The sequence below is a fragment of the Pseudophryne corroboree genome, chromosome 9 (genome assembly GCF_028390025.1).
Source record: "Pseudophryne corroboree isolate aPseCor3 chromosome 9, aPseCor3.hap2, whole genome shotgun sequence".
In the NCBI taxonomy this organism is placed as follows: domain Eukaryota; kingdom Metazoa; phylum Chordata; class Amphibia; order Anura; family Myobatrachidae; genus Pseudophryne; species Pseudophryne corroboree.
This window is the reverse complement of record NC_086452.1, coordinates 239,623,629-239,642,162: the sequence shown is the minus strand read 5'-3', so window position 1 is coordinate 239,642,162 and position 18,534 is coordinate 239,623,629. Positions and strand designations below refer to the sequence as shown.

Sequence of the window (18,534 nt, the reverse complement as noted above, 5' to 3'; positions counted from 1 at the left end):
GCAATGTATGTCCGGAAGTGACGTTTTAGGTCTAGTGGAGTTGTCATGGTTACTATCACTCCACGATCCAGGCGCCGTCTTGCCGTTGTGCGTGTAACGCCTTCAATTCGGCTGACGTTACCCGGAAATGACGTACCGGATATACTTGCGTGTCACCTCTGGCAATGGTGGAAACGCGAGCAGGACTTCCTGAATCCACGGGCCTGTATATGGTGACGTGTTTTCACTCGTCCGGATATTGTAGCCATGGCAACGTCTCACTGTTCATGCTTCAACCAACGGTTTACTCCATCACATATAACACAAAAAAAACAGTATATATTAGTATCGTCTTATGCATACAATTATATTTAAGTGGTTATTGATACAAAGAATGGATTACAGGAACCATTTTAACTCAAAGTCGCTATTTAATCCATTTGGACTTAGAGTTTTGTGTTTATAAATATAGCTCATTTCAGTTCTAGCTAATTGTTTTGCCACATCCCTGTTTCTCATATTTTCCCTTATGGCTTTTAATCCATAAAAGCCAGAAATTTTGGAGATTGCACAATTATGTTCCCTTTTAAAATGAGCAGAGAGGGCATGAGTCTCCACGCCCTTTTTAATATTACGTAGGTGCTCACCTAGGCGTACCTTTAGTGGGCGTGAGGTTCTTCCAATATAATACATGTTGCATTCACATTTGATTGCATACACTACATTCTTAGTGTTGCATGTTATAAATTCTTTTATTTTCACTTCTACCCCATTGATGTCAATCTTTTCAATTTTTTTGCAACCACCCCCCCCAATATTTCTACATCCGATACAATTACTACATCGAAAAAAACCAATCGACTTAATGGTTGAAATTTGTGGTGTGGGCGCATACATACTCGATACAAGGGTTGATTTTAGGTTGGGAGCCTTTCGATAAATACATTTAGGCTTATCTGGCAATAGTGGTCCCAGAACGGTGTCTTTCTTTAAAATATGCCAGTGTTTACGTAACACCTTTTCTACCTCCTTGTGTTCCTTAGAGTATTAATATATGCAAATTCGTATTCATTATTAGATTTGTTACCCATTTGATTGCTTTGTGAAGTGGTAGGTTTTACTGTATTTGCCGACTCTAGAGCTTTTATAATTTTATTTTTATTATATCCACTAGCGAGGAATTGGTTGCTCATTTCCTCTGCTTGTGTTGAGAACACTGAATCTATAGAGCAATTCCTCCTCAAACGTTTAAACTGTCCATTTGGTATGGAATTTATCCAGTTGTCATGGTGGCAACTGGAAGGTGGAATATAGCCTCCAGAGTCTGTTGGTTTAGTGTAATTTTTGAATTGGATGTTCCCTTCCTCCACATAGACTGTAACGTCAAGAAAATTAATTTTAGTCTCCTGTATGTCAAAGGTTAATATTATTCCCTTGTTATTTTCATTTAGAGACTTGCAAAAAGAATCAAGCATTTCTCTTCCGCCTTTCCACACAAAAAATATGTCATCTATATATCTTGCGTAGGACACCAGGCTCGCTCCAAGGGGATTGTTGGCCCAGATGGTATTGAGCTCCCACAACCCCAAAAATAAATTTGCATAGCTTGGAGCGAACCTGGTGCCCATGGCGGTGCCCCTCCTTTGCAGGAAGTAGTCATCTTTGAAGAGAAAAAAATTATTTTGCAAAATAAACATAATACCCTCAATTAGGAATTCTTTCAAATTTTTATCCGTTTCTGATAGGTCAAGGAAGTGTCTTACCGCCTCCACACCATCACTGTGTTCAATGATGGTGTAGAGGGAACCGACATCCGCCGTGACCAACAGAAAACCGTCTTGCCATTTGATGGTTTTGACAAGCTTTAAGAAATCCCCAGTGTCTTTAAGATGTGACCGGTTTAAAAGTACCATAGGCTGTAGGTAAAAGTCTATAAATCTCGATAGATTTGCGGAAATAGAGGAGACACCAGAAATTATTGGTCTTCCTGGGGGATTTTCCATGCACTTGTGCACCTTAGGTAAGATGTATAATACCGGTGTTCTAGGGTCTTCATTAATTAGGAATTTAGCTTCCTTTTCCTTTTCGGTGATGATGTTTTTTTCCACTGACTGTTTTACCCAGGTGACGAGTTTTTCTTGTATTTGTTCTGATGGATCTTTTCTCAATCTTATGTATGTATTGGAGTCAGAAAGCTGACGCATTATTTCAGCTTCATACTTCTGACAATCTAAGATGACAATCCCCCCCCCCCTTATCTGAGGGTTTTATAATTATGTCCTTATTTTGTTTGAGATCTTTCATGGCTTGTTTTTCTTTTTTGGTTAAGTTGGAAAATTTATAATTGCGTTCCAACTTATTTAAATCATCAAGAACTACAGTACTGAACGTCTCTACCAGAGGGCCCTTACAATGTTGGGGAAAAAAAATCGATTTCGGTCGAAAAGGTGTACCTGAAGTTGTTTCCATTTGGGCTCCACTAGACTCATTTTGATTATGAAAAAAATTTTTTAGAGCTAATTTACGGACAAATTTTTGAACGTCAATAAATATATCAAATGAATCAATATGATTGGTCGGAGCATATTTTAAACCTCTTTGTAACAGGGATTTTTCATCCTGAGTGAGGATATGTGAGCTCAAATTGAAGATCTTAATCGTGGGGATTTTAATTATTTCCTCCTTTTGTGTCCCAATAATTGGTTTTATCTTTGGTTTTTTTACATGTTTAGTATTACGTATCCTCTTTTTAGGGCGACCTGCCCTTTTTCCCCTAGGTCGTGATTGATATTCTACCTGTAATGGATGTGGCGTTTTGGATCCTCTAAAAAAGACCTCTGTCTGTTTCCCCTATAAGGGAGGAAGGGAGGAAGGGAACATCCAATTCAAAAATTACACTAAACCAACAGACTCTGGAGGCTATATTCCACCTTCCAGTTGCCACCATGACAACTGGATAAATTCCATACCAAATGGACAGTTTAAACGTTTGAGGAGGAATTGCTCTATAGATTCAGTGTTCTCAACACAAGCAGAGGAAATGAGCAACCAATTCCTCGCTAGTGGATATAATAAAAATAAAATTATAAAAGCTCTAGAGTCGGCAAATACAGTAAAACCTACCACTTCACAAAGCAATCAAATGGGTAACAAATCTAATAATGAATACGAATTTGCATTTATTACGCAATACTCTAAGGAACACAAGGAGGTAGAAAAGGTGTTACGTAAACACTGGCATATTTTAAAGAAAGACACCGTTCTGGGACCACTATTGCCAGATAAGCCTAAATGTATTTATCGAAAGGCTCCCAACCTAAAATCAACCCTTGTATCGAGTATGTATGCGCCCACACCACAAATTTCAACCATTAAGTCGATTGGTTTTTTTCGATGTAGTAATTGTATCGGATGTAGAAATATTGGGGGGGGTGGTTGCAAAAAAATTGAAAAGATTGACATCAATGGGGTAGAAGTGAAAATAAAAGAATTTATAACATGCAACACTAAGAATGTAGTGTATGCAATCAAATGTGAATGCAACATGTATTATATTGGAAGAACCTCACGCCCACTAAAGGTACGCCTAGGTGAGCACCTACGTAATATTAAAAAGGGCGTGGAGACTCATGCCCTCTCTGCTCATTTTAAAAGGGAACATAATTGTGCAATCTCCAAAATTTCTGGCTTTTATGGATTAAAAGCCATAAGGGAAAATATGAGAAACAGGGATGTGGCAAAACAATTAGCTAGAACTGAAATGAGCTATATTTATAAACACAAAACTCTAAGTCCAAATGGATTAAATAGCGACTTCGAGTTAAAATGGTTCCTGTAATCCATTCTTTGTATCAATAACCACTTAAATATAATTGTATGCATAAGACGATACTAATATATACTGTTTTTTTTGTGTTATATGTGATGGAGTAAACCGTTGGTTGAAGCATGAACAGTGAGACGTTGCCATGGCTACAATATCCGGACGAGTGAAAACACGTCACCATATACAGGCCCGTGGATTCAGGAAGTCCTGCTCGCGTTCCACCATTGCCAGAGGTGACACGCAAGTATATCCGGTACGTCATTTCCGGATAACGTCAGCCGAATTGAAGGCGTTACACGCACAACGGCAAGACGGCGCCTGGATCGTGGAGTGATAGTAACCATGACAACTCCACTAGACCTAAAACGTCACTTCCGGACATACATTGCTATGGTTACCCGATATTTCAGCTGAATGGATAAGACCTCAGTTACATTCCCCCTAAACCACGGACTCTCAAATTTATAAGACTTTTGGTATATGACAAGTTTATATATTGTTTGAGAATCAAGTTTGATGCTTCTCATTCACACCGGATGTAGCCATGACAACGGGCCTCGTTTATGTTACCAGATGTTGTAATTGTAGTAATAACAATAAAATAATACTTGATATATAAGAATCTATTAAGTGAGAATATTAAACTGGATAATCTATGTGAAATTATACAAAAAGGAAGAGTTTGTATGTTATATAATCATATTAGCATGAAGTCATTTCCTGTGTATGTTGATTGGCTGTTCATAGTTTAAATACTGGGTGTTTCACACTCCACCCATGTCTTGATAAAGGTCAGCTGGTGACCGAAATGCATTGACAACAGAAGGAGTGTGAACAGCCAGTTTTTTCTCCACACTACCCCCATACATCTTCGCTGATTCTGGTAAGAAGGCAACCCCTCTTTTTCCACCATTGGTATTGCTTTCTAACTTTTCCAGTGACCAGCTGGGGTCTGTGTGGTACTTTTTTCACTAGGATTTTAATTTTTAATTCATTTTATCTAAAAAAAATTTTCTCTGTTGCAATCTTTTTCAATTGTGGAACTGTCTCGGATTGCATCTTGTATTTTAAACTGTTGGATTCTCCCAGACTGTGGGACCCATTTTTGTACAATAAAACTTTGTCATTTTTATTCGACTGGTGGACATATTTTTCTTGGAAAATTATTGAATAACCCTTTGGATGAAGGCTCCAAGGGAAAAGATACCATGATGTGTTTATAACAGAAAACAACACTGTGAGTTGGGGTACGCAGATTGTGATTATAATCTAAAGAAACTGTAAAGATACCTTGATGTGCTTTTCCTTTCCCGATTTCTAGTAAGTCGGGTACGTTTGGTACTGCCGTTATACAGTGGCTAATTCATACTTGGCCATAAGTACGCATTAACTTCTAGGACATTTTGTTCTTTAATTGTAACATTATTTTCTTGGCAATACCACACATTGGATGTTTTTATTTATTTTTTCCCTATGAATGAGCCTAATATTGGTACTGGGACATTTGGAGGAAACACAAGGGGATAAACACTAAAGATACCTTGATGTGCTTCCTGAACTCCAGTGACCGTGTGAGTAGGGTACGCCTACCTTTTTCTGGTTAAAGATACCTTTATGAGTTTGACCTCCCCCATGTCTATAGTGAGTGTGGTACGCTCCATCTATTGAACCCCGTTTCCATATACACAGAAATCTGTATAAAGACTGTATTACACTATATATTTTCTTTCTCTCTCTTTCTTCATATCCCAAACTCCGATTTTACACCGTACCATCTTGAGTGGAATGAAGTACAGAGCAAAGTAAAAAGAACAACACGAAGGCATCTCATAATAAGGAGAAGGAACGTATTTCATAAACATTTATTTAAGAGCGCCCAGGGTTGTAGATCTCCTATTTTTGTATTGCATATTGTATTTTCTAGGTGTTTTGGTGACACCTTTGGGAGGTTAATATCTAGGGCAGTCTCATTTTAGCGCCAGTGTAAAAAATCTTCTACTCTTTCTTCTTTTTCTTGTTTATATTTGTCACCAAAGGAAGATTCTTGTCACAGGCAGCTTTTAAAAAATTATCCTTCAGATCTATCATGTTTTCCTTAAGGGAGCAAAGACTGTCCACAATGGATAGAATATTTAAAGGGAATGCAGAAACAATTGAATTAATTGATGGGGATTTAGAAGGTATGATGTACAAACTAGAAGGTATTCTGACAAAAGAAAGCAAACTGTGGTGGGAGGTGGTAACCTTAGAAAGATACCTCGCCCACAAATTAATCCCTAGAGGTCTAAAAATTAATAAAACATCTACCTTTTCCACTGAAAATGAAAACTTTAAGAATCAATGGGATGATATCATCAAAAATTGTTCATTTTCCTTGATGGAATTAATCATCCAAGAAAGGAAAAGAGAACTTAATAAAATGGACGAGGAAATTAAGGAATATAAATCCCTAGTACAACCTTATTCCAATCTGGAAGATTATAAAGAAATGGAGGGCTCTATAGAATCCAAATTAAAAAGAACAGAGAAATTACTCATCCAAAAGAAAGTTAAAAAGTTTAATAGGGATAAGGAAGAACCAATAATCTCCCAGTCAAAATCCAGAAGAGCTTCAAGACCCCCAACAAGTGAAACAAAAACTCCAGATAGAAATTCCAGTAATCCCAATGATTATAGACTAAATAATTATTCAGGGAACTTCAAACAGGATAGGAATAGACGAACCAATAACAGAGTGTATCCTAGGGGACCACCAAATAAACAAGTATCCAATTGGAGAGAAATAGATAACCATAATCGAGGATATTCAAATAGGGATAAATATGGATATCCTATACCCGAATGGAGGGCTTCCCAATATGAAAGGAGGGAAGAAGCCAGAACTAGAGGAAAAAGGGAGGGGGATAATCAGTTGATTACACATAATAGATATTCACCAATACGGGAGGAAGAGGAGGTCCGTCTATATACCCCTTATAGGGGAAACAGACAGAGGTCTTTTTTAGAGGATCCAAAACGCCACATCCATTACAGGTAGAATATCAATCACGACCTAGGGGAAAAAGGGCAGGTCGCCCTAAAAAGAGGATACGTAATACTAAACATGTAAAAAAACCAAAGATAAAACCAATTATTGGGACACAAAAGGAGGAAATAATTAAAATCCCCACGATTAAGATCTTCAATTTGAGCTCACATATCCTCACTCAGGATGAAAAATCCCTGTTACAAAGAGGTTTAAAATATGCTCCGACCAATCATATTGATTCATTTGATATATTTATTGACGTTCAAAAATTTGTCCGTAAATTAGCTCTAAAAAAAATTTTTCATAATCAAAATGAGTCTAGTGGAGCCCAAATGGAAACAACTTCAGGTACACCTTTTCGACCGAAATCGATCTTTTTTCCCCAACATTGTAAGGGCCCTCTGGTAGAGACGTTCAGTACTGTAGTTCTTGATGATTTAAATAAGTTGGAACGCAATTATAAATTTTCCAACTTAACCAAAAAAGAAAAACAAGCCATGAAAGATCTCAAACAAAATAAGGACATAATTATAAAACCCTCAGATAAGGGGGGGGGGATTGTCATCTTAGATTGTCAGAAGTATGAAGCTGAAATAATGCGTCAGCTTTCTGACTCCAATACATACATAAGATTGAGAAAAGATCCATCAGAACAAATACAAGAAAAACTCGTCACCTGGGTAAAACAGTCAGTGGAAAAAAACATCATCACCGAAAAGGAAGCTAAATTCCTAATTAATGAAGACCCTAGAACACCGGTATTATACATCTTACCTAAGGTGCACAAGTGCATGGAAAATCCCCCAGGAAGACCAATAATTTCTGGTGTCTCCTCTATTTCCGCAAATCTATCGAGATTTATAGACTTTTACCTACAGCCTATGGTACTTTTAAACTGGTCACATCTTAAAGACACTGGGGATTTCTTAAAGCTTGTCAAAACCATCAAATGGCAAGACGGTTTTCTGTTGGTCACGGCGGATGTCGGTACCCTCTACACCATCATTGAACACAGTGATGGTGTGGAGGCGGTAAGACACTTCCTTGACCTATCAGAAACGGATAAAAATTTGAAAGAATTCCTAATTGAGGGTATTATGTTTATTTTGCAAAATAATTTTTTTCTCTTCAAAGATGACTACTTCCTGCAAAGGAGGGGCACCGCCATGGGCACCAGGTTCGCTCCAAGCTATGCAAATTTATTTTTGGGGTTGTGGGAGCTCAATACCATCTGGGCCAACAATCCCCTTGGAGCGAGCCTGGTGTCCTACGCAAGATATATAGATGACATATTTTTTGTGTGGAAAGGCGGAAGAGAAATGCTTGATTCTTTTTGCAAGTCTCTAAATGAAAATAACAAGGGAATAATATTAACCTTTGACATACAGGAGACTAAAATTAATTTTCTTGACGTTACAGTCTATGTGGAGGAAGGGAACATCCAATTCAAAAATTACACTAAACCAACAGACTCTGGAGGCTATATTCCACCTTCCAGTTGCCACCATGACAACTGGATAAATTCCATACCAAATGGACAGTTTAAACGTTTGAGGAGGAATTGCTCTATAGATTCAGTGTTCTCAACACAAGCAGAGGAAATGAGCAACCAATTCCTCGCTAGTGGATATAATAAAAATAAAATTATAAAAGCTCTAGAGTCGGCAAATACAGTAAAACCTACCACTTCACAAAGCAATCAAATGGGTAACAAATCTAATAATGAATACGAATTTGCATTTATTACGCAATACTCTAAGGAACACAAGGAGGTAGAAAAGGTGTTACGTAAACACTGGCATATTTTAAAGAAAGACACCGTTCTGGGACCACTATTGCCAGATAAGCCTAAATGTATTTATCGAAAGGCTCCCAACCTAAAATCAACCCTTGTATCGAGTATGTATGCGCCCACACCACAAATTTCAACCATTAAGTCGATTGGTTTTTTTCGATGTAGTAATTGTATCGGATGTAGAAATATTGGGGGGGGTGGTTGCAAAAAAATTGAAAAGATTGACATCAATGGGGTAGAAGTGAAAATAAAAGAATTTATAACATGCAACACTAAGAATGTAGTGTATGCAATCAAATGTGAATGCAACATGTATTATATTGGAAGAACCTCACGCCCACTAAAGGTACGCCTAGGTGAGCACCTACGTAATATTAAAAAGGGCGTGGAGACTCATGCCCTCTCTGCTCATTTTAAAAGGGAACATAATTGTGCAATCTCCAAAATTTCTGGCTTTTATGGATTAAAAGCCATAAGGGAAAATATGAGAAACAGGGATGTGGCAAAACAATTAGCTAGAACTGAAATGAGCTATATTTATAAACACAAAACTCTAAGTCCAAATGGATTAAATAGCGACTTCGAGTTAAAATGGTTCCTGTAATCCATTCTTTGTATCAATAACCACTTAAATATAATTGTATGCATAAGACGATACTAATATATACTGTTTTTTTTGTGTTATATGTGATGGAGTAAACCGTTGGTTGAAGCATGAACAGTGAGACGTTGCCATGGCTACAATATCCGGACGAGTGAAAACACGTCACCATATACAGGCCCGTGGATTCAGGAAGTCCTGCTCGCGTTCCACCATTGCCAGAGGTGACACGCAAGTATATCCGGTACGTCATTTCCGGGTAACGTCAGCCGAATTGAAGGCGTTACACGCACAACGGCAAGACGGCGCCTGGATCGTGGAGTGATAGTAACCATGACAACTCCACTAGACCTAAAACGTCACTTCCGGACATACATTGCTATGGTTACCCGATATTTCAGCTGAATGGATAAGACCTCAGTTACATTCCCCCTAAACCACGGACTCTCAAATTTATAAGACTTTTGGTATATGACAAGTTTATATATTGTTTGAGAATCAAGTTTGATGCTTCTCATTCACACCGGATGTAGCCATGACAACGGGCCTCGTTTATGTTACCAGATGTTGTAATTGTAGTAATAACAATTAAATAATACTTGATATATAAGAATCTATTAAGTGAGAATATTAAACTGGATAATCTATGTGAAATTATACAAAAAGGAAGAGTTTGTATGTTATATAATCATATTAGCATGAAGTCATTTCCTGTGTATGTTGATTGGCTGTTCATAGTTTAAATACTGGGTGTTTCACACTCCACCCATGTCTTGATAAAGGTCAGCTGGTGACCGAAATGCATTGACAACAGAAGGAGTGTGAACAGCCAGTTTTTTCTCCACACTACCCCCATACATCTTCGCTGATTCTGGTAAGAAGGCAACCCCTCTTTTTCCACCATTGGTATTGCTTTCTAACTTTTCCAGTGACCAGCTGGGGTCTGTGTGGTACTTTTTTCACTAGGATTTTAATTTTTAATTCATTTTATCTAAAAAATTTTTTCTCTGTTGCAATCTTTTTCAATTGTGGAACTGTCTCGGATTGCATCTTGTATTTTAAACTGTTGGATTCTCCCAGACTGTGGGACCCATTTTTGTACAATAAAACTTTGTCATTTTTATTCGACTGGTGGACATATTTTTCTTGGAAAATTATTGAATAACCCTTTGGATGAAGGCTCCAAGGGAAAAGATACCATGATGTGTTTATAACAGAAAACAACACTGTGAGTTGGGGTACGCAGATTGTGATTATAATCTAAAGAAACTGTAAAGATACCTTGATGTGCTTTTCCTTTCCCGATTTCTAGTAAGTCGGGTACGTTTGGTACTGCCGTTATACAGTGGCTAATTCATACTTGACCATAAGTACGCATTAACTTCTAGGACATTTTGTTCTTTAATTGTAACATTATTTTCTTGGCAATACCACACATTGGATGTTTTTATTTATTTTTTCCCTATGAATGAGCCTAATATTGGTACTGGGACATTTGGAGGAAACACAAGGGGATAAACACTAAAGATACCTTGATGTGCTTCCTGAACTCCAGTGACCGTGTGAGTAGGGTACGCCTACCTTTTTCTGGTTAAAGATACCTTTATGAGTTTGACCTCCCCCATGTCTATAGTGAGTGTGGTACGCTCCATCTATTGAACCCCGTTTCCATATACACAGAAATCTGTATAAAGACTGTATTACACTATATATTTTCTTTCTCTCTCTTTCTTCATATCCCAAACTCCGATTTTACACCGTACCATCTTGAGTGGAATGAAGTACAGAGCAAAGTAAAAAGAACAACACGAAGGCATCTCATAATAAGGAGAAGGAACGTATTTCATAAACATTTATTTAAGAGCGCCCAGGGTTGTAGATCTCCTATTTTTGTATTGCATATTGTATTTTCTAGGTGTTTTGGTGACACCTTTGGGAGGTTAATATCTAGGGCAGTCTCATTTTAGCGCCAGTGTAAAAAATCTTCTACTCTTTCTTCTTTTTCTTGTAAATATTCATAATGCCCTGAGTGGGTATTAAAGGCAGTCTTCCATTCATCCCCCTCTCTTATTCGTATTAGATTGTACGCACCGCGTAGGTCAATCTTAGAAAAAATGGTGGCAGTACGAAGCTGGTCAAACAAGACCGAAATGAGAGGCAGTGGGTATGAGTTTTTAATCGTGATACGGTTCAATTCCCTGAAGTCGATGCAGGGTCGCAACGAACCGTCCTTTTTACCCACGAAGAAGAACCCCGACCCAACTGGAGACTGTGAAGGTCTGATAAATCCCTTAGCCAAGTTCTCCTGAATGTACTCTGCCATAGCCTGAGTCTCAGGACGTGACAGGGAGTACAACCTGCTCTTGGGAAGCTTTGCATTTGGCAACAAATCAATGGCACAGTCATAGGGGCGATGGGGAGGTAGTACCTCTGCAACTTTTTTGGAGAATACGTCCGCAAAATCTGCATAACACCCTGGCAATCCTGGCAAACTTAGCTGCGAGAGCCTGACTGGAAGGCTCAAGCAACTCCTGAAACAATCAGTACCCCAACTAAGAATCTCCCCAGAGACCCAGTCAAATTGAGGATTGTGGGCCCTTAACCAGGGTAACCCCAACACCAATGGGGCAAAAGTACAGACAGTCACATAAAAGGACAATTTTTCAGAGTGTGTGGCTCCAATAAACAAAGAAATCTGGCTAGTGCAAGAGGTAATTTTACCTTGGGATAATGGTTCCCCGTTTAACCCACAAATCTCAATTTCCGATGCCAAGGGTACTAAGGGAACAGAGTGTTTCAGGGCGAATTGGCGGTCCATAAAAACCCCGTCGGCCCCACTGTCCACAAAGGCCTCAGTCTTGACAGTTTGACCGAGGATCTTCAAGGTCACCGGAATGATAAAAGTCTTCTTGGGAAATTCTGACTTCTGGCCTGACAGGATATTTCCCATCACCCTCAGGCCCTGAAGTTTTCCGGCTTTTCTGGGCATGATACTACCACATGACCTTTATTCCCACAGTACAAACACAACCCCTGCTGTCTCCTACGCGTCTTCTCACGCGAGGAGAGGCGGGTAGCCCGAATCTGCATAGGCTCCTCAGAAAATTCCTCAGAGTCTGAGGTTCCCTTGGGAAGGAAGGAAATCTCAGTCTCCCTTTCAAGCCTACGCTCTCTCAGCCGTCTATCCACCCGGATGGATAACTGCATGAGCTGATCCAAGCTATCAGGCAAGGGATATTGTACCAGTTGGTCCTTTATCTGGTTAGAAAGACCTCTTCGGTACTGGTGTCTCAGGGCTGGGTCATTCCACTGGGTATCATGGGCCAACCTCCGAAACTCCGTACAGTAAACCTCAACTGGCCTTCGCCCTTGCTTAAGGATCGAAATCTGAGCCTCGGCTGAGGCCGTCTTGTCAGGGTCATCATACAACATGCCCAGTGCCGTAAAAAAAGCATCAACACTTTTAAGCGATGGACAGTCAGGCTGCAACCCATATGCCCAGACCTGTGGGTCTCCTTGTAGCAAGGAAATCACTATGCCCACCCGCTGAATCTCCGACCCAGAAGACTGAGGCCTAAGCCGGAAGTATAGCTTGCAGCTCTCCTTGAAACAAAAGAACTGCGAGCGATCTCCAGAAAAACGATCCGGGAGATTTACTTTCGGCTCCTTAACCCCTGCAGGTGCTGCTGCTGCGGGAGCTCTGCCAGCAGCCTGGGAGGTGTGCATTTTAATGGACAAATCATTAAATTGTCGAGTCAGGACCTGCACCTGATCGACCACCTGTTGCAACGTATTTTGAGGGGTATGCTCCATATTCCCACAAAATTTCAACAGGAGTATTGGGCTGCTGAATATGTTATGCACACCAGTGCCTGCAGGAAAGTACTGGTGTCAGAACTGTTATGCACTCCAGTGTCTGCAGGAATGTACTGGTGTTTGAACTGTTATGCAAAACAAATGGACTCACAGACAAACTGGGGAATATGACATAACGTACACAGAAGGTGATAGGGTAACAAAATACACACAAAGTGAACAGAGAAGCCCAGAGGCTAAGGAACTGGGTATCTCCCTTGTATTAGAACTGCTAGGATGGAAAAAGCAAGATGTTGTGTTTTAATACGTAGAGAACCCGAAATGCTGTTGCTAAGGGCAACAGCAAAACCCTAAAGGGTTACCAACGGGTGTGGCAGTAAACTCCTTGGTCAGAGATGGAATGATAGACACAAGGAGAGTCTCCACAATCCTAATTCTCACTTGCCGTGCACAGGTTTTAGCTTACTGCCACTAAACTGACCCCTGACACCTAGCACAGTGAGACAGGATTAGACAGGCAAGTCTTAGAATACAGCCGCAAACTTGCTAAGTTCACAGAGTAGTAACAGAACCCCAGCAAGCTAAATGACTGACTCCAGTCTTACTGCTAGGTCTGGATTGGCAGAGTGTAATACCAAATCCCCAGGCCTATTTGCAGTAAGCAACAAACAAATACAAAGCTACACAGTACTGGCTAACTTTCATGAACTGACTAACCAACAAAGATTCAGCAGCATCTGCTTACTCTGAAAAGAGGCCTTATAAAGCAGGTGCTGTCCACGCCCCACTCAGACCTCACAGACTGTGAGCACAAAAACCAGCACCGGATCCCCTGCCGTGCACAGAGCCTATAACCACTGCACAGCAAAAGACCCGAACCGGAGTATCAGCTGCGCTCAGGTTACTCCAATAGCACTTGTCTCCCGGTTGCCATGACGACGTGGCAGCACAGGGCAGGAGACCCTAACAAATGATGAAAGAAACCATTGGGATAGAAAAGATCATTGGGAAAGGAGAGACAATTGGAATCTACAGAGAAACAGAAGGGAATTTACATGCTGGAGACTATCCACCAATAGAAGTTATGAAGACATCACTCGTCCATCCAGATCTGGCAGGCACCCAATAGTCACATCGAATCAGTTTGAAATACTTGATAAGGAAGTTTATTTGGACCAGAGCCAGAAAAGGAACCGATGGAGATGAAAGAAAGAATAAAGAGAACTCATAGAGGAAAAAGGGGGAATGGAAATATTAAAAAAGTTGTACGTGAAAAGAAGAAAGCAACGGTAACACCAGAAGACTCTTCAACTAAAATCTTTAATTTGAGTAAATATGAGCTAAAGGATGATGAAAAAGCAGTCCTTAAAAAAGGATTTAAATTTGCCCCGGTCAACAAACTTAACAAGTTTGATACATATGTTGACATTCAGAAATTTGTGAGGAACTTGTCACTTTAAAATGTACTTCGTTGGTCAAAAAATAGCTAGTAATGAAAAAATGAAAATCTTCAAACCAAAATCTACATTTAATCCCACATTCAGTGGAGGCTGCTTTGTAAAAACATTTAATACAATTGTTTGTACTGAAATAGATAACATCAGGGAGATTAAGAAACATTACAATATCACTAAATGGGGAACAAGAAGCTTTGATCAGTCAAGAAAAAAATGAAAATATCACCATTAAACCGGCTGATAAAGAAAGGGAGGTAGTAATTATGGACACCTGTTAGTATAACCAGGAAATCCTCAGACAATTAGAAGATCGCACCACTTATGGTTTATTAAAAGGAAATCCTACAGGTATAATTGAAAAGAACTTGATCACACTTGTAAATAAGTATGAAGAGAAAGGAACAATTACAAACTCAGAGAAAAAATATCTCATAAGGGAGCATACAGTTTTACATGTAATCTATATTTTACCTAAGGTGCACAAAGACCCCACAAACCCCACAGGGCGCCCCATCATTGCAGGGATAGATTCCATAACATCCAATTTGTCCCATTTCATAGATGTCCATTTACAGCCAGAAGTATTAAAAATACCTTTGTATTTTAAAAATACAATAGACAACATCACTCATTTAAAACGAGTTAAAGTGACAGACCAACATTTCCTGGTAACAGCTCACGTTTTCTCGCTATACACTATTATAGATCATCAGTTGTGAATTAATGCAGTTGACCATTTCTTTAGAAAAAATAATGAAGTAGTAGATGAAACAAGTTGAATCTCATAAAAGAATCCATTGCATTCATCCTAGAGAATAATTTCTTCTGGTATAATAATCAATACTATATACAAAGAAGGGGAACCACAATGGGTACTAAATTTGCGCCTGCATACACAAACTTATTTATGGGGTGGTGGGAAGATCAAGTCATATGGCACAATAACCCCCAAAGAGAAAATATCCTCCTTTGGATTTGCTTCATTGATGATATTCTCTTCATTTGGACAGGAGATAAAGTCTTGAACAATTCTGCAGAAAGTTAAATAATAACTCCTTTAATGTTCAACTTACTTTTAATATTAACCCTGTAGAAGTGAACTTCCTAGACCTTATAATTTATAAGGAAGGTGAATCTCTACACGCAATTTTATGAAGCCAACAGATAGTAATTCGTATATCCATGTAACGAGTCGTCATCATCAACCTAAATGGTTGCAAAATATCCCTAGAGGACAAATTCAGAGGATACGTAGGAATTGCACAAATCAGGAGGTCTTCAGTGAACAGATCGAGGAGATGAAAGAAAAACTCATTGTTAAAGGATATGAAAAGACCAATATTGAGAATGTGATTGAAGAATTTAAAGAGACACCGCAGGAATCGCTCTTAACATATAAAGTAAGACCCGATGTCAAAGAAAAACCCCAGGTACCATTTATCACCACTATTAATAATGAATATAAAACCATTGAACACATTATTAGAAAACATTGGTACCTGTTACAACAAGATCCCCTTTTAGAGGATATTTTACCCTTAAAAACTAAATTTGTCTAAAGGAGAGCGCCTAACTTAAGGAACAGACTAGTGTCTTCCTGAAAAAAGAATGGGTAGGATCAAAACCAAAGGCTTTCATAGGTGTGGAACATGCATAGTTTTCACTTCCCATACCAAGCAAGCTTCTAAGATAGTGGAATTCACTTCTAATACTACAAAGAAAGTCTTTAAAATTCAGGATTTTATTACTTGTAATAGTCCCAACTGCATCTATCTCAGAATGTGATTGTGGTCTCCAGTACATAGGGAAAACATCCCGCAAACTTAGAGAACGTTGGGCTGATTATTTGAGGCACATTAAAAAGGGTTTCGCAAACCACTCCCTTTCTCAACATTTTTCAACTAAACATCAATGTTCCCTGAACCAAATTAAAAATATTAAAGGAATTAAAAAGATAGAAGGTAAATGGAGATCGAAAGGAACAGAAATCTTTCTGGCCAAAGCTGAAATGAGGGCTATTTATGAAGTTAAAACACTTGAACCTTGGTGCCTAAACACTGATTTTGAGATAAAATGGTTTTTATAACAAATCCTGTTCTTACAACTAATCTGTGTTTTTGAAATATGCCTGCTTTTTAATCATAGCTCCATTCTTACATTGGTTTTATATTGATCATATATTTGTATTTATTTATACATTATTTATTCCTTCTATGTAGAGATCCTGGATAATTATATGTCCGTTGAATAAGTTGGGTCACCTATACTATATTCACTTTTCATTTCCTCGGAGTAGAGAATGGGGTCTTTTCCGGATACTTAATTTGGCCCCGCCCTCTATCAGTAATATTTTTAAACATGTTTCCTTTTTTTCTATATATGTTATTACATGTTCTATTACCTATTCTATTTTATAAAAAAAATTACATTATATTTCTTATTATGTAGTTTAATTTGTTTTATCCATATGTAAAGGTATCTGCAAAACGATACAAATGTGAAGTCATGAGTGGAACGCATTGTACCAGAAGCAAAAGCAGTGAGTAACATCTTTCTGTTCCGCTTTCCGCTCCACGAAGCGACAACGTGACTTTCGGTGGAGCCGGAAGTGACGCTATGCGTTCCAGTAGTTGGAACGCATGGCATCTATCATACCGTTCCCCGTATCCAGAACATTCTTTATTAGTATTTTTAGGTATTTTAACTCAGGAACCTTTGCCACTTAACGGGCTAGGTCCGCTGCCTTTACATCATTTTAGTATTACCTCCGGCGGAAGCGGGAGCAGGGTATAATCTATCTACCGCTCCCTCCTTCTATTTTTTGTTACAGCACCATGTCTCTTCTGGCGGAACTGGAAGTTACGTTGTACGTTCCAATAGTTTGAACGCACAAAAAATATGATGCCATTCTCCTATTAAGGGATGGTTTTCTATATTTTTAATTGGTTTCAATGTATTATTAACTTAAGTACATAAGATCTTTGTATTTGAAATTTATATATATTGAAGACTCGCATGTTTTATCTATTGTAAAGTACGATCATGCCCCCTTCAACAGTAAGTGGGTGTTTTTTCTGCTGTCCTTAAATATCTGTTTTTTCCAAACATGTGTACACCTTGATAAAGACCATATGGGTTGAAACGCATTGGTGTTGATGGCTGCCCAGGACCTGGTGAAGGTACAGTTTAATAGGGGAAGCTTAGTGTTAGGGACTTACCCAATGAGAGGCTACCTTGATGCGGTGGGTAAGCTCATAGCCCTGGCGAGGAATATGCTAAGTGCCTCTGGTTACTACAGGTTGAGCTAGTGTGAGATAGTGCACCTGCTACCTTTTCCCTCTGTACACTTTACTAAGTCTCAAGCAGAGTAGCACCTCACTACCTAATTAAGGTGTGCAAATTAGGACCCTTTTCCCCATTTCACTGATTGGTGTTAGTCACTTTAAGTTCCAGCAGCCTGTTCATAAAGTGAGGCGCGCAGGTGGTTGAATCTTTTGCTTTTCTACAAATAACTGTTAAGGGGCCATATAATATGAAAGAGGGACTACCCACTTTTAAATACAGATCCCCTCTTGGTTCCAGCTGTCTTCATAGGGGTTCTAGAAACCTAGGGCCTCCCCCACACATATATGGAAACTATGTTCTCCATAGCGTGGTGCAATGTTGCCTGGTGATCACAAGTGATCACAAGGAAATACATATTAAGGAGGACCAATATTTGAAAGAGGAGAAAAAAGGTCAACATGTTTAAAAGGTCAACATGAAAATGATCAACACAGCAATGGTTGACACATGTTTTTTTAAAAATTTTTTTTAATTTTTAGGGTTCAAATTAGGCTCACAAAGGGGAATGCCAGGGTTAAGCTGCAGGAGCAGTTAGGGTTAGGCACTACAGAGACGGTTAGGGTTGGGCACTAGGTTAATAATTTGGGTTAGATTTGACCTAGAATAACCTAAAAAATGTGTCAACTGTTAGTTTTGACCATTTTTCACTTTTGAACCTGTTGACATGAACATGCAAGACAAGAACAG

The 18,534-nt window shown here is 38.9% G+C and overlaps 1 protein-coding gene across 1 annotated transcript in view; it reads left to right on the top strand.

Annotated features, from left to right (window-relative positions):
* Nucleotides 1–18,534, top strand: part of LOC134958796 (uncharacterized) — a 131,095-nt gene that overhangs the window by 110,944 nt on the left and 1,617 nt on the right. The window contains exon 5 of the mRNA XM_063941520.1: nucleotides 16,978–17,041. Coding sequence (XP_063797590.1) covers nucleotides 16,978–17,041 — 64 coding nt within the window. The remainder of the gene's footprint in view (nucleotides 1–16,977; nucleotides 17,042–18,534) is intronic.